The sequence below is a fragment of the Cornus florida genome, unplaced genomic scaffold (genome assembly GCF_030987335.1).
Source record: "Cornus florida cultivar Cherokee Brave unplaced genomic scaffold, ASM3098733v1 CherokeeBrave_3.0.0_Hap2_Chr03, whole genome shotgun sequence".
NCBI classification, from domain to species: Eukaryota; Viridiplantae; Streptophyta; class Magnoliopsida; order Cornales; family Cornaceae; genus Cornus; species Cornus florida.
In genome coordinates, this window is record NW_026775573.1 from 14,213,531 (window position 1) to 14,240,020 (window position 26,490).

Below are 26,490 nucleotides of genomic sequence, written 5' to 3' on the forward strand. Positions count from 1 at the left end.
TTTTTTCCACCCAAACTCATAACGCCCTTGTTGCGATTGGATCACCTTGACTAAATTCAGGTCAGACGCTTGACATTAGATTAAGGAATGAATTTGGCTCTGATACCTATAACAGGCCGGATGCTTTACGATCCAACTTACAAATTTAAGTTATTAGGTGAGGTTAACATTTAACTCGCATATACGCGTTACCCAGCTCACCTCTTTTACTATTTCAATAAATAATGTTTAACAAAAAAACTTATACAATAACCAATAAAGATAAAGTCTTCTCCTTTTAAAGTGTTTGGTTAAACAATAGCCACGAAAGCCACTTTTATCATTTCCCTTCACTAAATACGATTTTTTTTATTATTACTCCGTTTTTTTTTTTTTTTTAATTTTTAATAAAACTAATAAAAAAAACCTTGAGAAATTTGGCACAACTAAATACGACACCGTTGCACAATGTAACTAAATTTAGGCCCCGGAGTTTAAGGGTTGTTAAACAGAGGTGAAAAGAACAGAACAGAGCACAAGTACAGTAAAATCGTACTCACATCCAGTCTCTCGACCAATCACCTTCCGAAACGTGACACGACTGATGAATACTACCATATCAAACGGTCTCTCTGACTATACATATACATTACACATCATATCAATGATATCATATATATATATATATATATATATCAGAATAAAGTGCAAAAAAAATCTCTTAATTTCTAGACTTTTTACAACTAACATTCTGAATTAAAGATTATCCTTAAACTATTAATTTGTTATAATTAAGAACAAATTCATTACAAACATTATTTTATCTTTTGTTATTAAATTTGTTATTTTTATTAAATTAATTTTTATTATATTTTCTCTTATTTAAATATTAATTTTATGATTAGTATTAATTGATTATAAAAATTGAAAAATAAATAAATTTGTAACTATTATTTTCTAAAATAATTAAATTATTATAATAAACCTTATTATACTCACTTTAAAAAAATTTAGTATAAAAAAAAATCTTCTTTTCAAACAATATTCATGAAAAATTAATAAATTACGTAAATAAAAAATATCTTCTTTTTAATATAATATATTTATAAAAATTAAGAAATTACTTAAATTGTTTCAAAATTTTTTATTTAAAATTTTTATTTAAATAATTAATTAAAAAATTAAAGGTAAACTTATGCGAATTTAATGGAGAATATTTTATCAAATTAATATGAATTTTTTTCATAATTTATTTTAATAAAAAAAATATATCAAGTGTAATTCAATAAGAAAATGTATTATGGTCATTTAATGAAAATTAAGTAAGATGGTCATTTAATGAAAATTAAGTAAGATAATGTGATATTTTGTAACTAAATATGATAGTTTAGGAGAATTTTTTGCACAAAAAATAATTCATGAGTTATTTACAAATTTAGAAATAATTGAGGATTTTTTTTTTGTATTTTATCCTATATATTATATAATCTGTAATACGGAGTAATATATATGTATGTAAATACCTATCTATCTATCAATATATATATATATATATATATCTGTACTGACGGGCACGAGGCATGGGTGGCATGAAGATCAATGATCAGAAACTGTTACTGTTTCAGAGCGTGCGAGAACGTGCGTCCTCTCTCTCTCTAGACCTCCCCCAATCCTTTCATTCCCCTCGTCTTTCCCAATCGAGGCAATCGTCTCTTTCTCTCTCTAAAACCTCACTCTCTCTCTTTCTTTCATCACCCCTCTCTCTCTCTACTTTTTCTTCCTAAACCAGAAAGGACCGGTCTTTTTCAACTTAAACCTAAACAACTGGAAAATATACATCTAAGGTTCTCTCTCTATAGTCAAATAATTGAATTTCAACCCTCCAATTTCTTCTAGCTACTTCTCTTCTCTCTCACTATCTCTTGAATTCTCAAAACTTAAAAGCTTTTGTTTCGTCATATCAATTGTTGATGAACTTGAATTCTCAAGGTTTTTTTTTTCGGAAAGTATGAATTCTCAAAGTTGTTCCTGCTTTCTCTCTCTATATTCTCTCTCTATCTACTGTGAACCTGATCACTGAAAGCTTCTGTTTCTCTCTCTGTGTAGGAATTGTTGAACTGAAGTGAAAGCAAGAGATGAGTCTCAGAGAAAGTTGATTTCTCTCCGGAGCGAGAGTTGAAGTATATACTAGTTTTTGTAGGTTTGAGTTCTCATGGAGGATTTATATAGGCTTCATTCTTCGATTTCTTGTTCGGATGATATTTCCGGAATCGGAAATTTTAATCCGGCGATGACGGGAGCTCTCGGTCCAGGGAGTACTATGCTTCAATTCGAATCGGCGGCTGAAATGGAGGTCACCGGATCAGAGTCGATGTCTGATCTGATCAAGGCTCAGATCGCCAATCATCCTCTCTATCCAAACCTATTATCTGCGTATATTGAATGTCGAAAGGTGATCATGTTTAGCAACATTTTCTATAGAAACAAACAATATATACTAATGCATATATAGAGCATGATGATATATATATGTATATATAAACACATAATATACCTATCACAGGTTGGAGCATCACCAGAAATGGCTTCACTTCTTGAAGAAATCAGCAGAGAAAGCCATCCGATCAGCTGTTGTCCCGAGATCGGAGCGGATCCTGAACTTGATGAGTTTATGGTAACTTCTCTCTCACCATAGTTTCTCTCTCTATATCTACACATATATATTTTGTATGTGTAAATTACTAATCAGTTGGTAATTTGACGGTTTCGGTTGAAGGAAACGTATTGTGCAGTTCTACGTAGATACAAGGAGGAGATATCAAAGCCGTTTGATGAAGCGACGACTTTCTTGAGCAACATCGAAACACAGCTCAGTAACCTCTGCAGAGAAACGATGACGGCGACGACGACCTCGCTGACCTCCGTAAACTGTCACTCTGGTAAAGTGTCTCTCCCTGCGCATTTTATCCTTTCCGTGCTTAACTTGCGCGTTTTATTCTTTGCGTGTTGGAGGTGAAGTGGTTCTGTACCTGAAGTGACTCGGTTTAGACCCTAGAATACTCTCTCTCTACCTAAACCACTGTGCTGCGTGCGCACGTTAGAAACATAATGTATATCGTTGCCAACAGTGGAGATGTTTAAAATGCACACGGTGCTGTACGCAGCATTGATATGTCTTTCAATGTCTTCTGCCTTTATGAAATATCATTAATTTACTTATATCTTTTTGCCCTAGTTTTTATTAATAATATTTATTTTGATGAAGCATTAAGCTTTTTGGTACATAAATTGTAGAGATTTGAGATCTGAGACATGACTGTTCTCTGATTTCTTGAACTCGGCACCAGTAGTGTAGTGTAGTGTCTGGTCAGATTTTTTATTCTATCTGATAGTTCTCTACAAGACTTTCCCCTTTTCCTCGCCTGAGCCGGTCTTTAGTTGTGTGCCACTGATTAATCCTCGGAAATTGAAGTTTTTTTGAATGCCGGGAGCTTTTTATTGTTTTGATTATTATCTTCTTCAATAATGTTCCTAGCAAAGCTAACATTGTGATAAGACCTAAGAAGCATGACGTGGACAAAGATACACTATAAATATTATGATATGCATATATTAATGGTTAAATATTATACGACTGTATTAAAAAATTCATAATATAACAAGGAGTCAAGGACTAGTGTTTGCATGTCTGTATGCTTATAAAAAGAAATGTTTGCATGTATGTATGCAGCTATATACATGTGAACACATTATTTGGTGATTCCTTTCTTATTCCATGCGGTATCCTTTTGCTCCTTCGCTAATACATGTCTATTTCTTTTTGGTTTTAAAAAAATAAATATTTCACGAACCTTTATTTGATTTTACATTTGTACTTCAATACTTCTTTATGCTGGAAAAAAGAATGTATCATCCAACTTTCAAGATTCATTGGTTACATGTTAAAATCTTACTACATGTCCAAGAATATTTTGAGTCGATGTGTCTGAAGTTAAGGATTTTAATTCGTATTATAGAAACTTGCAAAATGTGTAAGATACATGTCCCAGAGTATCCAAGAAGTCAAGTCTGGGTGTCTCACAAGTTTTCCAACACTAAACACTTTGATGATGTAAATTTGAATTCAAACATGAGAGAGAGAGCCCTGGGTTGACACTCATAGCATAAAGAAATTGGAAGCTATAATTAAAATTATTGAAATTCATTACCTCTTTTGGTTTTTAGTACTAATCGGAAAATTGGAAGTAGTTGGGACTTGGGAGTATTGCCATCCACCATCAAAATCGATGTTTGGAATATTTATTAACTTTTGCAAGTTACTCTCAAGTTTTAAATATTGATGGTGTTACCATGGCACCAAATGTATGAGATACCATTAGAGAAGTACAGCCTTGTCTGCATAGTTTCCGTGAATGAACCCAATTAAATTTCAATACTTTACATTGATATTGATCTTCACTCTCTTCAACTTGAGGGAGGAGGGATGCAAATTTTATAAATCTTCTTTTCTTGTGGCTACCTTTTATGGCTTCCTTGGTGCAAAGACACAAATTGACTATCCATAATTTTGATAAATTTGAAATGACTAAGCCAGGTTTTTTTGTTTTTGTGTTTCACTAAGCATGTATGCTTCATTGCTTCTTACTTTATCTTAGTAGAGAAGTCATGGTTATATATTGCAATTAATTAGTTTGTTGTGAATTGAGATTTTTCAACTGTTTGAGTTTCAATGATAGCGCAAAAAAGATCCTCTAAGATGGTCCATTTGCTCTTGTTCCTCATCATGTGGTATGTGAGGTGAATTTGGCATCTTCGATGGAATCTTAAAAGCACAGGTTTAGAAATCTAAAGTCATTTTAGAGCGCTCAAGTTTTAGAAAAATAATTTTAGTATTTTTCAGAAGACATTCTTTGAACGCTAGACCGCTAGTGTGGTCAAGCCATTGTATATAGTTTGCTGGAGTTGGTGATTCTGAATAAGCTTAAGCATAGTGCGACTCTAAGTATGCCACCGTGTCACTTTGCTCATGTTATGAAATTTGTATTTAGTGTCATGATGAGCTGTAGGCACACTTCCAATTGAGAACATTGCATAGAAACCAGATAGGCAGATAGATGCTTATTTCAATGTATATTGCTATTTATATATTTAATACATTCATTGTTTTTGCCTTGCATTTTTATTGTTTATATTTTGATGAAATTAGGTTATGCAAAAGAGCACTAGTGTGGTTCTGTGCATGCAAATGCGTCTTGACATCAAGACTCGATCACAAATGATAACATACATAAAACATGATTAAACCAACTACATCCATCAACGAGAAGAGATAATCTATAATTTCATGTAAATAGGTTATAAAGGAAAAGAATACAATATTTAAATGTTAGTGCCTACCTACACAATTAGTTTTTCAACCAATTCCTGAGTCCTTCTCTAGATGCTTGTACCAAGCCTTACTTCAGCTTCTCTACCTCACCTAATGTCATGATTCATAATACAACTTTCATCTCTACAAACCCCCACGAGGGTTATCTCTCTCTCATTCTCATTCTTAGTCTCAACTTAATAACATAACTATTTATTCAAGTAGTTTACATCCAAGTTTATCCAAGTTTTTTGTTGGACAAGGAATACAATTTCTTATTACACAAGTAATTCCTAACAAGAACTTTCTTAGACAAGAACTAACTTCTAAATAGAAATCTAATTAAAATAGCAACAAGCCATCCTATTTTATGTAAAGGTTCTCTAGATTTCTCGTCTTTTTCTTTGGCTGAGACATTCTTTAGACTTGTCACTCACTTGTCCAGTATTACTGGTAGGAAATAGAAGTTCCAGAATGCTGAGAGCATTATCATTGTTAAGTTTCTTTCTCTCTCTCTTTTAAAGTTAGAAAAAGATCACACCTAAACTGATCATTGGCTGTGAACTGTGCAGAAAATGTCAGTGTTTGTAATAAATGTCTTGGTATGGTGATAAGGTTGTGGTCAAATAGTGTGAGATTATTTAGTTCAGAATGAAAAGTAACCAAGAAAATGAATTTGAAGACTCCTCGCAGATCTTATCAAGTCATAACATTTTAAATTATTCAGAAATTCTCAAGTTTTAGACAAATAATTTTTAGTATTTCTTGGAAGATAACATTGAAGATCACAATGACATTTCAAAAGTTCGGGTTTATAATTTTGTAATAGATGACAGAATATTCCGAATTTTGCGTTTAAAGTTGGATAGCAAAATATCATTTCCCCCCTCCCTATCATAAAGTACTACATATTATTGTGAAACTTCTTCAAAATATAGTCAGCTATGACATTTTTCTAACATTGTTAAGTTTCTTTCTCTCTCTCTTTTAAAGTTAGAAAAAGATCACACCTAAAATGATCATTGGCTGTGAACTGTGCAGAAAATGTCAGTGTTTGTAATAAATGTCTTGGTATGGTGATAAGGTTGTGGTCAAATAGTGTGAGATTATTTAGTTCAGAATGAAAAGTAACCAAGAAAATGAATTTGAAGACTCCTCGCAGATCTTATCAAGTCATAAACACCAACAGTACTTAATGAGTTGAAACGGAAGTCTTAAAGTTCATAGCTGCTTTGGTTTTGTTGGCAATTGCACTAGCTACTTCTGTACTTTCTAGTATATATTATATTTGCAATCCAATTTCAGAGTATATATTTAAAAGAAAAATGTCAGCTTTGCTAGTTACTTGCAAGATTCTATTAATATGTCATCTTCATTATTCATGAGATCAGGGGCAAGACATGGTAGCGACTGTCATTATAAGGGGTTACTGAAAGAGCCTCGTATGCATAATTTTATTCATGAACCTTATTGTATATTAATTATAGATATTGATATGACTTGCCATTCTTTCTACAACTAGATTTTTGAGGGATGCAACTTTTTAACACTATCTTTCTTTTTAGCAATTCTTTATGAGGAGCTTTTTTGGTGCAAGGCTGTAAATCTATGACCACGTATTTCAAGTAAATTTGGTATTCAATTAGAGTTTGTTTTTGTTCCCATTATTTAGATGAAAAAGCTTCTTATTTTACCATGATAAGAAATGATTGTACATTTAAGTAATTAGTTATGGTGCGTTTTCGAATTTTTGACTGTTTAAATTTCAATGATGGTGCGACAGCATCGCAAGGATCATTTGAGGCAGTCCAATTGCTCTTGTTCTTCTGTGGTTGAGTAATGTGGTTGACATATATTTTCCATTGTCAGAATTTTAAATTGTTACATCTCAAAAAGATCCAGGATTAAGAAAATTTTAAATTATTCAGAAATTCTCAAGTTTTAGACAAATAATTTTTAGTATTTCTTGGAAGATAACATTGAAGATCACAATGACATTTCAAAAGTTTGGGTTTATAATTTTGTAATAGATGACAGAATATTCCGAATTTTGCGTTTAAAGTTGGATAACAAAATATCATTTCCCCCCTCCCTATCATAAAGTACTACATATTATTGTGAAACTTCTTCAAAATATAGTCATCTGTAATTTTATTGATTATTATTTAACTTTTATGTCTAAATAGCTCTTTTTCATGTGAATAACCTTCCCTTGTCAACACCTTCTGAAGAATCAAACCCATTGATGATATTGGCATGGTAAAATGGAAATACACAATTATTGTGACTCAATAACCTATAAGAAGTGAGGTGAATAAGTTCATCAAGAAATCTCTAGCATAAAACTTTATTTAAATAAATCAACTAGATAAATAACGGACACAATTCTCAACCAAAAAGGAGTTAGTAATGAAATAGTTTAACTTCCATGGTTCATGGGCTTGGTTTTTTGGATTTCAATGTCATGATTACTATTTGTTGTCCTAATTTGAGGAATGGAATAATGTGAAGGGTATTTCACATTGATGAATCATTTGATATGACAGGAGAACTCTATAATTGAGCTTTAAATAATGGATAATCTGGTTTAAATTGACTTGAAATTTTTTTAGGGAACTTTGTGGAGTATCAACATGCAGCCTCAAAAAATATTTGAGTATATGAGCTAGAAGCAGTTGAAACTTGAAAGTAGAAATAATGAGTCACAATGTGCAGTTATATGTATGGCAATTGGGGATATTGCTTTTGTTGGCAACTTTTTCCCTTGATGCATGTTAGAATATATTCTATAATATATTGTTATTGTGTATTGTTAGAATATATTCTATAATATATCATTACCATATATAACATTACCTTATATGGTAATGACTTGCTCTCCACACATCATCTCTCCTATATAAACCCTCATTTACTCTTGTGTTACACATCTCATACATCAATACAATATAGAGTTTGGTAAATTCCTCCTACACCCCCTGACGTCTGAAAATATTCCACGTACACCCCCTCTACGTTTCAATATTTCACTTACCTCCTTTGAGGTGTTTGATTTGCGTAGTAAATTACCCCCTACCGTTAAGCAACTAACGGTGTGTGCTGATGTCAACAGGAAAAAATCAATAGAAGGCCAATTTTGCCCTTCTATTGAATGAAATGACGTCTTTTACCTTGTTGATCAATGCAAAATTACAAAACTACCCTTATTTATTAACTTGAAAGTACAACAATGTCCTTCACTTAAAGATGCATAGAGAATGTTAGGGTGGGTTAGTGCTGGAGTGATTCCGGTGGTGGATGACAGCCAGAAAGGAAGTGGCTAAGAGGGTGAGTTGCTATGTGTGTGTGTGTGTGTGTGTGTGTGTGTGTCTATATAGATTATAGATTATATGTGTCCTAACCTGTTTTTATTTATTTATTTATTTATTTTAACTGGGTCCTCTCTTCCTCCTCTCATATTTGCTAGGTATTTTATCTTCTATCAAATCCTTTATTTACCGAAGAAGAACCATAGCCAAGTTGAAATCTTTGAGGAGGAGGAGAGACCCATTTATATATATATATATATATATATATATATATATATATATATGTATATTTATATATATATATATTTATTTAATTAAAGAGATTGTGTGAATCAATTGTGAAAGTTAAAATCCATCACCAGTAAGCCTAACCCCACTCAATCAATTGTGAAATCTAATTTGGTCCGTGCAAATTGTCCAAGGTGGTTGTTGCCCCCTCTTATGCAGGTGCTTATGAACAGACCCATATGTATATTAATGTATATGTGATTTGTTGTTGAGAGATGAGAGGAAAGCAGAGAGGTATCGTGGCGGCGGCTGTAGGTGGAGGTGGCAGCGGTCAGAGAAGGTGACGGTGGGAGTAGGTGGAGAGGAGAGTGGAATGTGCTTATGAACAATCCCAAAATGGGTTTCGACCCAGGAGATGAGAGAGAGGTGGTATGGTGGTGGTAGCAACTGTGGGTGGAGCTGGTAGTCGATAGAGTAGGCGATGGTAAGAGGAAGTGGAGAGGAGAGAGATTGGAAGAAGAGAGGGGAGAGAGAATACACCAGAAATTTATAGGAAGTGGTGAATACATTTGATCGTTTAAAATTCACCGCAAGTCCATCACCTGAGGTTCTATGCACTGTCGGCTTCCATAGATGTTTAAGTTCTGTGCAGCGTCCTCCACATGTTGGTCACTATTGATGTAATGGCCCATTCCACCACATGGTATGATATTGTCCGCTTTGGACCTGAGTCCGCACGGTTTTACTCGTGTTTTACCCCAAAAGGTCTCATACCAATTGGAGATAACACCACCACATATAAGCATTTCACTTTTCCCTTACCCAGGCGATGTGGGATTGTGCACCCGTAGCTCGCCCAGTATGGTAGTCTGCCAGTGTCTCGCACCCACCCACGACACACCCGCTCACACGGTCATTACAATCCACCCCCCTTGGAGGCCCGACGTCCCCATCGGCACACTTATAGTTGGGTCAGGCTTTGAGGCCTCGTACCAATTGGAGATAACGCTACCACATATAAGCACTTCATCTTTCCTTTACTTAGGCGATCTGGGATTGTGCACCCGTAGCTCGCCCAGTACTGTAGCCAGCCAGTGTTTCGCACCCGACCATGACATACCCGCCCATAGGGTCATCACAATTGACCATTGACAATGGGTTTGACTTTGGTGGGTGATTGAATCAGGTGCTTTTCAGTTTTAGTCTTAAACGATCATTGGGCAAGAATGAAGCACGGCAAGATGGGCGTAATGAACGGCAACATGACTGTACCAGCGGTAAAGCCAGGATCAACCGCAGTTTCGATGTAGGTTTGACCGAGCGGCGGTGAAGCGGGTCTGACTTTCCCAGTGATGATGAACAAAGAGTAGCAAGATGTTCTTACCGGTGGGACTGGCGAACGACGATAATGGACGACGAGAAGCCAGGAGTGAAGCAAAACTGTATAGCGGGGTGATCTCTTATAGATTTGGAACCCATAATTAAATGACATTTTGGCCTTTTAATTTAATATACAATTTATGTATAAAAATTCATATACAATTGATGGGCAAAACTGTAATATCACACCGTTCCGTTAATAAGATAGACGGCAGTTACACTGAGGGGATGTAGGTGAAATATTGAAACGTAGAGGGGGGTGTAAGTGAAATATTGTCAAATGTTAGGGGGTGCAGGTGGAATTTACCCTATAGAGTTCTATACTCTCTATTTCTAACATGGTATCAGAGCTTTTTGATCACTGGTAAACAGTTTATTAGTATATCGTAGTCAACGCCAGGATGGCACCATTAGCCTCATTCTCGGCGGCAGTCAACCAGCAAACTCACGCTTCTGCACTCCTAAGATATCTATATGCCCCGTCCAGGGAAGCCTCGCTGTCTAAGTCTTCCTTCCGAACCTAATGAGATGCCTCATTTAGAGAAGCCCCGCCTAGGGATGCCCCATATAAGGAAGCCTCGTTTAACGAGATGCCTCGTTCAGAGATGCTCAATGTATCGAACCAGCTTCGTTACTGCGCCACCATGCGCCTCAAGTGGTAATTTCACTCTTCCATGCGCTTTCACGCGCACCAGCAGTAATCCCGTACCTCAACGTGTCAGATCAGCTTCGTCACTGCGTCATCATTGGTCATTTTGCGCTCATACGCGCTTTCAGCGTGGTGAATCTTCACAAATTCATCACCCATCAGTTTATAGTAGTTACCATCGAGGAGGACGACGTTAACCTATTCGCGCTCCGTACTTACCTCTGAGATCTTCACAGATCCACCCTACGTTACCTGAAACGTCAGCATTGGTACAACGTCAGACACATTCTGCAACGATGCCAATAGTTGTGCCACGTCACCTACCACGTCAGTTGCCATGCAGCAGAGGTGCCCGTAGTAGTGCCAAGTCACCTGCCACTTCAGTTGCCTTGTCATCAACCACGTTAGCATCGGTGCCCCGTTAGCTACATCAGGGTGAAAGGATTGTCTTCAAACTCAATATGGCTTTCTTATAACCCACCTTGACTTTGAGGGGGGCTGTTGGAATATATTCTATAATATATTGTTACTATGTATTATTAGAATATATTCTAGGCAAAAGAGCAAAAAACCCCCCTAAACTATATTATTGTTGCAAAATGGCTCCCAGAACTATTTTTGGGAGCAAGTTGCCCCCCTCAACCATTAAAAGCAAGCAAAATGCCCCCTTTAAGGTCATCGGAGACAACTTTTTGACCGGCAAAATGATACAATTACTAATTTACCCTCAGTTATTAATTTATTATAAAAAATATAAAATTCATGAATGTGAAATACCAATAATGCTCTCGTATTTTTATTTTTATTTTCCTCAGTTTTCCGCGCCGCAGAAAGCCGAAGCTAAGGCTTCCATCGCCCAAAGTGACGCCGGTGATTTATGTCGGAACAGAGCTTCAGATGGTTACTTTTTCTCAGGCATTTTGTATCATGCAATTGACAATGCATTTTCTTTACTTTTGCTCAGTTTTCTCAGCAGCCAAACTGAGACAAAAAGAAAGATAAAGAGAGAAAAAACCCATCTTGCATTACAAATCGTTATACATATATATATATATATATATATATATATATATATATATATACACACACACACACAAACAGAGAGCAACAGGGATTGATCTCATAAATACAAGGAATTTCAAACAGAATTCAAAGAATACGATGAATTTACAGAAAGAGAAAAGTGAAATTTTTAGGAAGAGTTTGCAATTGCACATACATGCATACATACCTTGGTGAAGATTTGGAGCTTGGGTTTGGGAGAGAGACGGAATGAGACCCTAGAGAAAGAATGAGACGGAATAGGTAAATAAGAGCTTGAATTGGGGGCAGTTCTGGTAATCGGAGCAGCTGAGGCCAAAGCTGTTGTTGTAAGAGACGACGCCATGGCTCAGATTTTAGAGAGAGAGAGGCGCAAGTGCTTCTGTTTGTGGAATTTCTGTGTGAGTGTTTGAGTTTCAAACAAAAAAGTAGAGTTTTTAGAGAGAGAAAGTGAGAGTGTTGGAGAATTTGCCAGAGTGGTGACTGGTGTGAGAGTTATCGATGATGATGGGATGGTCCAAGAGAGAGAAACGCCTTTTAGGTTGATGTAACCATTTGAATCACTGTTCCGGCATAAATCACCAGCGGCACTATGGCGATGGCAGCCTTCTTGGCTTCAAAAATAAAATAAAAATATGATGGCATTATTGGTATTTCACATTCATGAATTTTATATTTTTAATAAAATATAAATTAGTAATTGTATCATTTTGCGCGTCGGAAAGTTATCTCCGATGGCTTTAAATGAGGCATTTTGCTTGCTTTTAATAGTTGAGAGGGGCAACTTGATCCAAAAAATAGTTCAGGGGGGCATTTTGCAACAATTGTATAGTTTAGGGGGTATTTTACTCTTTTGCCTATATTCTATAATATATCATTACCGTATATAGCATTACCTTATCTGGTATTGACTTGCTCTCCACACATGACCTCTCCTATATAAACCCCCGTGTACTTTTGTATTACACATCTCATACAACAATACAATTGCTCTCTTTATTACTAACAATGCAAACATGCCACGAGGATGTCCTTTGCAGCGTGATACTTGCATTTTGCATATAATTTTTAAATTAGGTTACATGATTACGACATAGCTGTTGATTTTTTGAACGCATAGTATTTTATCATTTAAATCTCCTGGGCTGTTTTATCCTTTCGGATTTGTTGATGTTAGACTTCAGTTTTTTGCAAGGAGAAGTCATACGTCACAAGCAAGGAAGAGAGAGAAGCAAATTTGTTGCGAGTGGTTAATTGATTGACTCGATGAAAACTGTCACACTATATCCTATTTGTTAAATTATTATGGAGCATCAATGCATTCTCCTTGGCATTAGGCTTAGATGATGATGGGATAATGATCATGGTGGTTGGTGCTGCTCACTTGCTTCATGTTATTACCCCTTTTTTCGTAAAAGGAGAAGGGCTGCTCCTTTTCTAAGGTTTTAAATGGACCATACTCTTGACCAGGAGTCTCCTAGTCTATATGATCATTTCAACTGATTATGGCCTTGAAATTGAATGGGGTATATTTGGAGCGAGTAGTCTCCTTCTTCTTCTTATTATTTTTTTAGGAAAGATGTTGAATTGAATATTGCACTCTGGAATAGTGGAATACAAATGGTTGCTTAATTGAGACTGTGAGTGCTTAAATGTCCTTAGAATGTTGAATATGCATGTATTTGGACCTTTTCTGATCCACATAAAATGTTTTCAGATGATGCAGCTGGTACTTCAGAGGAGGATCTAAGCTGTGGAGAGGTGGAAGCAGCCGAAAGTCAAGAATCATCCGGTGCCCGTCCTGGTGACCGGGAGCTGAAAGACATGCTACTGCGCAAGTATAGTGGTTATCTTAGCAGTTTGAAAAAGGAATTCTTGAAGAAAAGAAAGAAAGGTAAGCTACCCAAAGATGCGAGGACTGTATTGATGGACTGGTGGAACACTCACTATAGGTGGCCATATCCAACGGTAAGTTCAAATGCAAGCTCACTTTATTATCATTGAATTCCTCTAAAGATTTTTTGCCATATAATAACTGATGGAGTTCAAAAAGGCCAAAAGAATATCATCCTGGTAAGCGAAGACATAAATTGGAACTTAAACATTTAAAATAGTTCAGGACTACCAAGTCTTGGATTGTCATGAAGTGCATTAACATTCACTACCAAGACCTTGATCTTCCATAGAAATTCAAATTACTTATAGTTCCTCTGCAACTAGTTCAGGTGTACTGGTAGTTATTCCAACTATTAAGAACTGATACCAGTTCCAAGACAGATTTATGTGAACATTTTTTTATCAGCATCGACCGTCCAAATTGTTAAGGATAACACTAGTACTTCTGTGGTGTTACATTCTGTGGATAACATGTGGCGAATACGATGTGGCGGTGTCTTGAATTCGGAATCAAATGAGTCCTTTTTCTGGAGATTAGAGGGTCAATGGGCCCAAACTTTGTTTGGATTACCCATTTCAGGTCTTCTAGATTTTGTCTTATATTTGGACATAATTATGAAGGACCAGATTAAAATTTTATTTTAATTATTTCATTTATTTATTTTTACCTTGGCAAGAAACTCACACACCCACTTTGCCTTTATGAGGACTTGAACTTTTTCCCTTCCACTTTGGAAGACGAGGAAATACCGCTAGGCTTTGGCATCAACCTTTTGTGAAGAACCAGATTAATTCTGAGAAAACTCGTTTGTTTTATCGATCGAAAGTTAGGGTTTACGAGGTTAGATGCATCCAGCCCTTTTTTGTAACCTTCTTCATATTTTAAGTGAAATTTCTTTCATCAATTTTGCTCGGAGATATGTTATGTATTTTGTTTGAATAATTTTTTTTCCTCATCTTTATTATTATGTATCCTTAATCTCAAATCTGTTGGAACTGATTGGAGTCCGAGTTTGGACCTAATTTCATAACATTCTCCATAAATTAATGCACATGAGTCGAGTCATTCTTGGATTTGTACATCTGCGCCTTACTCATGTTCGAATGCATGCTGAAAAGAAAAATGCTTTTTGCATAGCTCAAAACCTACAATGGAAGTTTATTTATATCATTTTATTATCCAAGCACATTTCAAATGTAGCTTGGAAATTTAAAAGATGGTTCAATTAGAATTGTTCGATTTCATTTCTTAACATTTCCACCGTGGTAGTCTGATTCAAATTACTCAAAAGAATGGATTTATATATGAATGATGATGATGCAGGAAGAAGACAAGGCAAAGTTATCAGAGGTCACTGGATTAGACCAGAAGCAGATCAATAACTGGTTCATAAACCAGAGAAAGCGGCATTGGAAACCTTCTGAAGACATGAGATTCGCTCTCATGGAAGGCGTCAGCAGTGGCATTGGAGAACCTATATACTTTGACACCGTGGGAGGAGCTCGAAGTGTTGATATTTAAAATGACTTTTTATTCAGATGAAGGATTTATTCTGTTCTTTTTCGTTTTACATTCGTGTAATTTACATATGGAATTTGCATGTATATAAAGGTGACTTTCATTCCCTTGATATACTAGTTCTAAATCTTTCCTTATCATAGAGCATTAGTTTGTTGGAAGTTCATGTGATTCCTCAACCAGTGTAGTGAAATAGATGGCATTGGTGGGGATCATTGTTGAGATCAATTTTTGATGGTTCAACAGACAAAGAGGGAAAGCTCACACCTCTCATATCTTCCACAAGAAGTTTGCCTCTCCGGAAACTTTAATCCAGGTACGACGTGAACCAAATTTATGGACTGCTGTGGAAAAATTATTTATGTGAACGTCATACCATGTGATCACAGATATATTCAAAACTTGCCAATGACATGACTCATGAGCCACTCTTGTAAATATGTGAAAGAAATCAAATCAAAATTACTAGCCAAGGAACAAAAATCCCTGACAAGAACCTCAAATTTTCACCGTCAAGTGCTCGTCCTACTAGGATGCAACATCACGAGGTCCATCGATTTCTGCCTGGAGACGACCAAGAAATTGACTAAGTTTAGTCGGCTATAGCAGCAAAATGACTGAACCTACTAGGATGCAACATCACGAGGTCCAAATCTAAACAGTTTACAGTGTTTTGCTTTGCTACAGTACACTACCAGCAATAAATAGGCTACCTAGACAAGAGTGACATCCGTCTACAGGTAGTTTCTTATTGATGGGCTTTCCATATTTTAGAACACTTTTAAGATTATTAAATCCAAACTTTGCCTTTGCTCGTGATGGATAGGTTCAATTCATGCCAGTGAATCAAAAAAATGTATTGCAAACATGGAAATGAAGTTTTTACCAATCTATCCTGGATTATAATCAGAGAATTGTGGCTTAGACTAAGCTTTCTCTCGGGTATCCAAAATTTACTTCTGGATTTTCCTTCAATATCCTCTATGTTTTGGGTATTAGACTGTGGTTTACAATCACTATGGCCCACTTAGTACTTAACACTTCGATTTTGAGTTCAAAATGGGGTGCAACTTGGGCTGCCCAGGCCCAACCCAAACCCAACCTCAACCTTTAATTTAGACTGAAAAGGTTATAAGATCTCAGTTCATTTCATGGTGTCATGCATCACTAAAATAGTTATAAGCTTCCACTATTACTCTCATATACAACAAACATGCCAAGTCCAACAGCACTGGGAAAGTCATTCTCCTGATTTTGTTTTCTTAGGAAACAAACAGAACCTTGTTTCAAAAAACTAGTTTTCAAAAGTCCCTTTAAAAAACCATATTTGATAGCTTGTAGTCCATAACTCTTCTAGATTTCCAACACAATAACAACCAAAAATCAGTATAGTTTATTGGTAAGAAACACAACTCACACACCTTGGCACGCTTTTTGTCCACACACGGACTCGAACCCCTAACCTCCGCTTTAAGTATGAGAGGTTATACCATTGAACTAGATGCCCTCTGGCTATATATATATAATGGACAATTGGACATGAAAGTGCACTATCCAAATATTTGAGCCAGTCACATTGCAAAACAAAATCTGTTATAACTACAGTAACCCTACCACATTAAAACACAAAATCTGTTGTCTTCAATTAAGTCTTAACCATCAGGCGACCTCTTGCAATATCCAAAAGTAGCCTTCTAGGCATGAGTAAGAGTAATGCCAAGTCTCTATCAGTAATCATATCATCCAGTCTTTAGTGCTTGAACCCCACAAATTTAATTGTATGTGCAAATTTCCACAAATTGGAGAGAGAATTTCAGTGGGTTGCATTTGATTATGGGATGAAATAGCATTTCATTTACTTGGAGAGATTTGTTACTAAGACCTAGAACCAATAACATATCAAGAATCAAATAGAAAAGTAAACATATCACATATAAAGAACATGAACTTTGCTCTCTCTCGCACTTTTTTCTGCGGTTTTCAGTGTTTTGTCGTGTCCCACTCTATGCTTATATACTATGCTACAATGAGTCCTAAACAGGGTTCAAGACCCGCAAGAGAAAATCGGGTCAAAATATTTTTCCCAAATCAGGTAGTGGCGCGATCCAAACAAAACTCGAGCCACAACATCACATAAATGAAACTTCATGTTGTGATTGAAGGAATTTTATTGGAAAATTTTCTCATTCATTAATCATTATTAAGAACTTTTTCAGAAGGATCAACAGGCTCTTGATTCTTAAGTCAAAGGACTATAATTTGAATTGTTATTTTGAACATATAACTCAAAATTAGACAAATTAATCTAAATCAAACCCCATAATAGATAAAGCTTGCTCTTGGAATCAAACCAAAAAAACCAGTCGTCTCAATGTGACTATTTTTGTTTTTTGTCTTTCTTCTCTGCTTCTTCTTCTAATCTTTTCCCACTGCAAGTGGGCAAGTTTTATCCCATATTGCAAAAAGAACAAAAACACAACAGAAAAAAGAGGAAGAAGATAAAGAGGCATGATATCAGCTAGCAACTGCAATGAATTGCATAGTTTGAACATTGAACATTGAACATTGAACGTTGGTCCTCTTAACTTCCTGCTTGTAACATTAAATTCATTATATAATTTTTATCATGATATGAAGAAAACTGAAGGAGCACATATATAAACATGTGCACACTCCATATATCCATATACATGAAGTAATACATACTTTAACTAGAGGGTAAAAAAAAAAAAAATTGAAACATGGGGGAGGAGTTAATCTTATTTCTTGAAATTCAAGTAAAAAGAAGGATTGGGGTGGTGGGAGGGAAGTGGAGGAAAGGAAAGGAAAGGAGGGTTTAATTATGAGAGATGCTCCTCAATGGTTAATTCCTCAATCATGTTCAGTTGCTTGAGGGGATTGAATGTTTGGATCTCGGAGCATTTGGTTGGCAGTATATTAATAGAGCCAAGCCCCTGATCAAATGAGTGCATAGGCATTGGAAACTTACGTGCAATGACAACGGAATTGATAACCTCATCCACGGGATGAAACACAGAGAGAACCTCAAACCCTTGAAGATCACAAGGATCGATTACCGGATAGAGAAAAGCCCGAGCGCCATGAGCACTCCTGAGCATCAAAAGTGCTCCCGGATCCATATAGTTAGCCAAATGATCGATGACTCGGATCTTTTCAGCCTTGTCCATACCAACTAGTGCAGCCAAGAACACAACATCGTAGTCTTTCAACTCACTCGTCACATTCATGATATCATTGGTGTGGAAGAACATTCGTTTCGACAAGTCTGGATCAGACGAAACCAAGCGAGACGCCATTGAATTGGCTGAAGGGTCGATGTCATAGTTGTGGAAAGAGGTGGAGGTGAGGTGGAAGGAGGCCAACACAATTGATGTGAAAGGAAGGGGGCCTGAGCCCACAAAGGCGACGCGGCTAGGGACATGAGTGCAGTGCTGACTAAGGATGGTGAACTCGAGCTGACTGAGCTTGATGTAGTTGGAATAGTATGGGAAGATAGTGAGATGGTCAAGTGGGTTGTCATATGAACCTAAGATGGTTGAGAAATGGCTCTCCAGAAGTCCTTCGGCTTCTCCGCAGAGCCTGATGAGCTTGGACCTGGTTTCCTGCACTCTCTTGTGGAGCTTGGGGACATCAATTGGGGATGGTGGCATGCACATGAGGACAAGTTGGGTGAAGAGCATGTTGACATCTTTGGATGGTTTTAGACTGTCGAGCCTCGAGATCTTCTCATACATCTCGCATACTCTCTCTACCAAAAGCTCATCTTCACAGCCCATGTTGACACTATGAGGTTAGAAGAGTTTCTCTCAAGGAATGCCCAACCAACAAGGCCCTCTTTAGAAAAATATTGTGAGCACACACTTCCCCAAGTCCCCCAATGGTCTTTATTTATGGGCACTTGAAAAGAGGGGTGGAGCTTGCTGCGGTTTTGTACATTACAACTTATCAAAACAAATAAAATAAAAAAATAAAAAAATTTATTCATTAAAATATTATTCCATAACAATTTTTATTTTATTTTATTTTTATTTTTTCTCACAAGAAAAGTACTTTCAATAAAAATATATATATACGTACACGTACATAAAACGGCAAACAAACTCATCGCAAAGAGGTTAAAAAATATGTCGAGCACGATAATTTAACAAGAGTCTTAGCCCATCTTTCATTGCTTATTTTTAGTCACTTTTATAAATAAAAAATTATTTTTTCTTCAATAACATATATGAATACATAAACACATGCATATAACCAATGAGCTTATAAGATTCACGAGCGACACAAATTCATCGTGAAGAGGTTAAAAATTGTGAAGAACACGATGTTTTTGCAAGATTCTCTAAGAGCATGTATTTATTATTTATTTAATATTTATCTATTTATTATTTTATTATCTATTTATTATTTTATTAATTTAATTTAAAAATTAAATAAAAAATTTAATTTTTTGTCTTTTTCCCAACGGTTATATTTCCAACGGCTATATTCTCAATGGCTATATTTCAATTTCTATATAAACCACTCATTCCATCTTCTTTTAATTATCAAGTTCACTTCTTTGCATTCTCAAGTCTATTCTCTGTTTTTTTGAGTCTTCATCTTTCTTATACAAAAAAACAATGGCTTCATCATCACGAGATATACTTGTCTCCGAGTCTATTTCTCCATTGAATTCGTCAGATTGAGATGGGGAAGATATTTTTGAAATCCATCGAAAAAGGATGAACGATGTGAGAAGATTATTATCGTCTGATAAGGTGCGGGCATTCTTTCAACCTCGTAAGAGAAATGATATTAAACGTGATCGAGAAGAGGCAGCACAACGACTATTCCGAGATTACATTGCTGAAAATCCGATTTATCCACCAAACATATTTCATAGAAGGTTTTGAATGCGACGAGAGTTGTTTTTTCGCATTTTGAACAGTGTTACAACATATGATGAATGGGTCATCCAGAAACTTGATGCCCTTGGTCGTACGTGGTTCACTCTTATACAGAAGATGACTGCTGCAATCTGTATACTCGCATATGAAATTTCAGCTAATCTTTGTGACGAATATATAAAGATTTCTGAGCGCATTGCGATTGAAAGCTTGAAGAGGTTTTGTGATGTTATAATTGCTATGTATGCGGAGCAGTACCAATGCTCACCAAATGCAGACGACATTGCACGTCTGCTTTGGAAAGGGAAGAGAGAGGATTTCAGGTATGATTGGCTTTATAGATTGTATGTATTAGGAATGGAAGAACTGCTCCACAATGTGGCATGGCACGTACACGGGAAGAAGCCATAAACCTACCCTCATATTGGAGGCCGTTGCATCGAAAAATTTCTGGATCTGGTATGCTTTCTTTGGTATGGCTGGTTCACACAATGACTTGAATGTTCTCGATCATTCCCTAGTATTCAAGAGCATGATCAATGGTATAATGCCTTCGGTTAATTATGTGGTGAATGGGTATCGGCGTACAATGGGGTATTACCTATCTGATGATATATATCCTAAGTGGGCAACTTTGATGCAGACCATCCCGCACTCAACAATTGTCAAAGAGAAATTATTTGCTAACAAACAAGAATTTGTTAGGAAGGATGTAAAACAAACGTTCGGCATATTGCAGATGAGGTGGCCTATAACGCATCAATCGATACTTTATTGGAATACAGAAGATCTAAACAAGATAATGAGAACGTGCATCATATTACACAATATGATCATTGAAGATGAGGGCGAACACGTTTTGCAATGGACACCTTCGACGGATAACCCAATCTCTCTTCCACATTACATTCAAAACCCATTAATGTTGGCGGCACACATTTCCTCTCGCCTAAGTAGGATTCGCAATAGATTAGATAATACCGATCTTAGGAGATATCTCATGGAACATTTTGTGGAATCAATTTGGTGATGAAGATATATAAATTTGTTGTAATCGAATAAAACGTAATTTTCATATTGCTGATGAATAAAAATTATTTTTAAAATTATTTTTTTCGATTATATTTGTTAAGAAATTAAAAAAAAAAATTATTATTTAAAGAAATATCCATTACATATATAAATAAAAATTATATTAACTTCCCACAGATAAAAAAAGAAAATTACATTACATTAGCTTCCCACAGTTAGAAAAATAAATTTATATTATATTAGTTTCCCACAGATAGAAAAAGAAAATTATATTAAATAACTTCACAAACTACCCCTTTTACTGAAACCTGCATAAATTTCATTTTGTTGATCAATGATCCATGTTGGAGCATCATTTGGATTTTTAAGCATCATTTCTCTTTCGAAATCAATTTGATTCTGCTCAAATTTTAACTTTTTCATTTATTTTTGCGCCTCAAATTCCAACATTTTCAATTCTTTTTGCGCCTCAATGTCCATACTTTTTGTACATTTTTGCTCCAAGCCTAAATCGAATGTAGCTTTCAATTTTATTTTTTGAGATTCGATTGCCAAGACATTCATCAACTCACTTTGAAGGGTAAAACTTTAAATTGTTCTAGAAATAAGTTATGTTGTACCACCTCTTTAATCTTTTTGCGACCCTTTTTAGATGTTTTTCGTCTCGTCCAGCCATGCGAACTTTCAACACTAATTGCAGGCGAATTGTCATCACCAAGGTTTACTGAACCTGGTGTTGATACTCCAGGTGTTGACGAAGTAGATGGATTGGTTTAGATTGTTGACGAAGTAGGTGGAACAGTTTATGGCCAATTTCCAGGCTTTTTCATATCGATCTCCATTGCTTTTTTGTTTTTCCCTTTATCATTGCTGTTAAAAATGGAATTCCATTTTGACGAATTCTTTAAAATACTCCAACAGTGATCCAACTTAAATGGCTTATTTTCTGACGTATTAAATACATTTATTGCATCATTGAGCTATAAAAAATATACAATAATTGAAATTAGTTAGATTGCCAATTAAAATAAATAATTTTTTTTTTAAATTACAAAGTAAAAAACTTACTGCATCTTCAATGTTGAAGCCACTAGGAGTATGATGTTGGATTTGTTTGTAATATTCAGAAAATTTGTTAATAGTTTTTTTAATGTGTGAGAAACGATTTTGCAAACCTGGTACATTTCAGGACGTCGTGCCCCCTGGTTGCCGAATAAAATTTTTGTGGATTCGTTGCCAATACGTGATTTTATGTTGACCCGAACTCGTTATTGGATCTTCCCCAATGTCAACCCATGCTTTGCATAATGCTTCATCTTCTTCAATGGACCAATTTTGTTTCGTACGCCTAGAATTATGTTGGGTTTGAGATGGTTGGGATTGAGAAGGTTGGGATTGGGATGGTTGGAATTAAGATGGTTGGAATTGGAAATGAGGTTGGAATTGGGGATGTGGTAGGTATGGGAACTAAGAGTATTGAGGTTGAGATAGGTTTTCGGATTGAAAAAAAATTGAATAATCAAAATTATAATTGGATTGCGGTTGTAATTCGGAGTTATGAGATTAGTTAAGATGGAGGCGAAAAAATGGAGGTAAAGGATCTATAGAGATGAATGTTAAAAAAAATATTGAGAGAGAGAATTATTGAATATGAGAATTAATATTTATAGAGTGTTTTTTTTTTTTTTTTAAATGAATAAATAAAAGAGCCATTTAAAAGAACTGTTTGATAAACAAATACTGATGCCATCAAAACATATCAAGATGCCGAGTGAAGATACAGGAGTAGTGAGCCAATAAAATATTACGCACAATGATAGAACATATCCAAACACATCTCTGTCGGTAGAAAAGAGCATAGAGAGGACTCTATGGGCGCCACAAAAATGGTACTTACTTTATGCGCATACCACCCCTCTCTCTACTTTTCAGACTTCTTCTCTATTAATTGCCGTACACTAGATGCTCTAAGTTTTACTCCTTATTTTAAGCACTTTGAATACATGTACAAACACATATAAAGCTTATAAGAGTCATACGGACGCACAAACACAAACTCAAACTGACACAATTTTATGTTTTATTCTTTATTTTAGGCACTTGGATTTTTATGACTAGCACGATAATTTTGTAGGAGTCTCTATGTTTTACTCTTTATTTTAGGGTATTTTAATTTTATAACTTATACATATAAATACATATATACATACATATAATGAATAAGCTTATAATAATCACGAGGACAAACTCATCAGGTTAAAAAACATGAAATCCATGATGTTATTGCACGAGTCTCGTACATGTTTTGATGCTTACTCTTTTTTTTTTTCGTCTCAAAATACATATACATATATATAATGAATAAGTTTTATAAGAGCACCATTTTTTCGCATGAATCTCGTCCATGTTTTACTGCTTACTTTTACGGGCACTTTGATTTTCTTAACTTACATACATGAATACATACATGATATAAAAATGAGCTTATAAGAGTCACGAGGACAGACAATCTCATCGCGAGAAAGTTAAAATACATAAACGAGCACGATATTTTCGCACGAGTCTCGTACATATTTTATTACTTACTTTTAGGCACTTCGATTTTCATAAATTTTTAATTTTTTTTTTCTAAAGTAGTTTAAAAACATATATGAATACATATACATATATATGAATACAAAAAGAAGGCAAAAGTGCAAACAACCCCCTTGAACTACCACAAATCGACAATTTACCCATTGGATTACAAAAATGAACAAATCAGTACCACAACTATCCAAATTGTGCAAATTAACCCCTGAAACGCAATTCCGGCCACTTTCTTGCCCACGTGACCTGTTATTTTCTTTTAATTCCAAAATTGCCCTCACCATAAATGAACCCATTTCATCCTTATGCTCTCTCTCTCAGGTCAATTTATATATTTGCTCTTTCTCTATATATATAGCAATACTCTAATCCACTCCACCTCTGCCATGGAAGACATGCCTAGATCCGACTTATTCTCTATGTGGGATTTCACGACGGAGCCATACGATCGACTTCGCCAACATGTATTGTGACAGCAACAGGATCATTGCTTTGAAGCTCGATTACCCAAGGGCCTGTTCGTTGCTCTAGCCGAGTTCACCGTCATCCCGGATTGGATCATCGATGCTCGGCCTGAATGTTATCTCAGTTGAATAACCTACGGGTTCTTGCCGTCAGCAAGAATTTCATCTCCAACGAGGTTCCGGCGACCCTAGGTCAGCTTCGTGCTCTACGAACCCTCGATCTTAGTTATAATTTTTGCTTTACTGTAACGAACTCGCTCATGGCCGCCATCAATTTTTGATTCTCCGTTTTTCAAATTGCCTCTGAAATTGTAAATGGCAATTTAATATATTTATTTATTTATTTTGGATGGATTTTAGAAGTTAAAGTTGGGTGCTTGTTTTAGACTACAACTTTAAAAAAAAGGTTTGATCTCCAAACATGAACTTTTGATTGGAAGTATTGTTTTAGTTAGATGTTCTTTTCTTCTCTTCCACTCAAGTATAATTGAATATATATATATATACACACATGGTACTATATTGATGTATGTATATAAACTACTTCAAAAAATATTTTGACTAATTTCTAATTTCAAATTTCACAAAATCTAATTTCTATGCTAATTTTAACGGGTCTTAGAAAATGCCATTTTAATTGTGTTGTAATTAATTTTGATTAAATTGATATTACTTTGATAAATTGATTTGACAATTTTTTATTGAAGTTAATGTAAGCAATATACATATGACTTTCTAATTACAGCAGTATTCAATATTATTCAAGCCAACAATTAGCTTGCTAAAAAAAAAAAAAAAAAAAAAAAAAAAGCCAACAATTAGCATGCAATTTTTAATATTTGAAAATTATTTTTAGAATAAAACAATACATGAATTAGCATGCAATTTTTATAAGCTCTATATGTGTAGCCTCTACCTTTGGTAGTCTTTGTCAACCATTATTCAGATTCAGTAATATCACGAGTCAAATGAGTATTCTAAAATAAATACATATATATAAATTGACCAGAGAGAGAGAGAGGATAAGGACGAAATGAGTTCATTTATAGGTGAGGGCAAAATTGGAATTAAAAGAAAATGACAGGTCACGTGGGCCGGAAAGTGGCCGAAACTGCGTTTCAGGGGTTAATTTGCACGATTTGGATAGTTGTGGGACTGACTTGTTCATTTTTGTAGTCCAGGGACGTAAATTGCCGATTTGTGATAGTTCAGGGGGGTTGTTTGTACTTTTGCCTGTAAAGAATGAGGTTATAAGAGTCACGAAGGACGTATAAACTCGCAAATTCTCATCTCCAGGGACTTCATAACTTACACATATGAATAAACATACACATGTATGAGTTTCTAAGAGTATCGGGAGATTAAAAACATAGAGAGTATTTTTACTGCTTACTTTGATTTCCCATACCAATAGAAAGGTAAAAATTTCATTGTTTTTAAGTGGACTTGTTACTGGTAGTGTTGTGATATTACACACACACACACACATATATATAATTAGTGTAAAAATTATTATCAAGAAAATAGGTAATATGTTCATACCATAGTTAATTTTTATTGGAAATACTAAAATAATTATGCAAAAAGTGAACTTGTCAAAATAATCATGTCTACTTTGCAACTTTTGAAAGGGGGTGACAAAAATAGCATATGAATATTTTTTTACTTTTGAAAGTAGTGAGGGGTTCGTGAAATTTGACTTTTATTTATTTATTAATTTTAGTGTCTTCTGATAAAATTAAAAGAAAAATGTGCCTTTACAGCCAACGCTTGAATTTTGGAAACATTCATCTTTTTATTTTTTTTTAACCTTCTTGTAATTTAGAATTATGTATACTACAACCGATCTTTTCCTAAATTTAGGCTTCATTTTCTTCTAATGAAAATTTTAAGTTCGATATGTGGCATTGGATTTGACAAAATAACTAGTTTATTTATTTTATCATTTACATATTTATTATTTATTTCTGTTTGGTAGCAAGCTAACTAGTTGTAAATGTACCAACCATAACCATGACTAGGAAAAAAGAAATTTTTACAATTTTTTGAAATTTTTATTTTTACAATTTTTACTAGGAAAAGAAATTTTTCTCAAAGGCATGTTTCACCTCTCTTTTAATTAAAAATTAG

At 35.1% G+C, this 26,490-nt stretch overlaps 2 protein-coding genes across 3 annotated transcripts; one reads left to right on the forward strand and one right to left on the reverse strand.

The window, feature by feature from the left end:
- Positions 1 to 1,575: 1,575 nt before the first annotated feature.
- LOC132299594 (homeobox protein knotted-1-like 1) lies at positions 1,576 to 15,480 on the forward strand. 2 transcript variants are annotated; one of them, XM_059796312.1, is made up of 6 exons: positions 1,576 to 1,985; positions 2,086 to 2,431; positions 2,543 to 2,653; positions 2,756 to 2,918; positions 13,671 to 13,921; positions 15,174 to 15,480. In XM_059796312.1, the coding sequence occupies exons 2-6, from the start codon at positions 2,192 to 2,194 to the stop codon at positions 15,369 to 15,371; spliced, it is 963 nt and encodes a 320-aa protein (XP_059652295.1). In that variant the 5' UTR covers positions 1,576 to 1,985; positions 2,086 to 2,191; the 3' UTR covers positions 15,372 to 15,480. The 2 variants fall into 2 exon arrangements, with proteins under 2 accessions (XP_059652295.1, XP_059652296.1); XM_059796313.1 differs by having other exon boundaries at positions 1,576 to 1,823.
- A 2,236-nt stretch (positions 15,481 to 17,716) lies between these two features.
- On the reverse strand, positions 17,717 to 19,470 carry LOC132298661 (nicotianamine synthase-like). The gene has a single exon (XM_059795054.1). It carries the CDS (start codon positions 19,163 to 19,165, stop codon positions 18,209 to 18,211), a length of 957 nt encoding a protein of 318 aa, XP_059651037.1. The 5' UTR covers positions 19,166 to 19,470; the 3' UTR covers positions 17,717 to 18,208.
- Between the last annotated feature and the right edge of the window lie 7,020 nt (positions 19,471 to 26,490).

Coding starts and splice junctions, on each gene's coding strand:
- LOC132299594 (XM_059796312.1), top strand. CDS start 2,192: ATGGAGGATTTATATAGGCTTCATTCTTCGATTTCTTGTTCGGATGAT. Junction 2,432..2,542: donor CGTATATTGAATGTCGAAAG/GTGATCATGTTT, acceptor TACCTATCACAG/GTTGGAGCATCACCAGAAAT. Junction 13,922..15,173: donor ATAGGTGGCCATATCCAACG/GTAAGTTCAAAT, acceptor ATGATGATGCAG/GAAGAAGACAAGGCAAAGTT.
- LOC132298661 (XM_059795054.1), bottom strand. CDS start 19,165: ATGGGCTGTGAAGATGAGCTTTTGGTAGAGAGAGTATGCGAGATGTAT.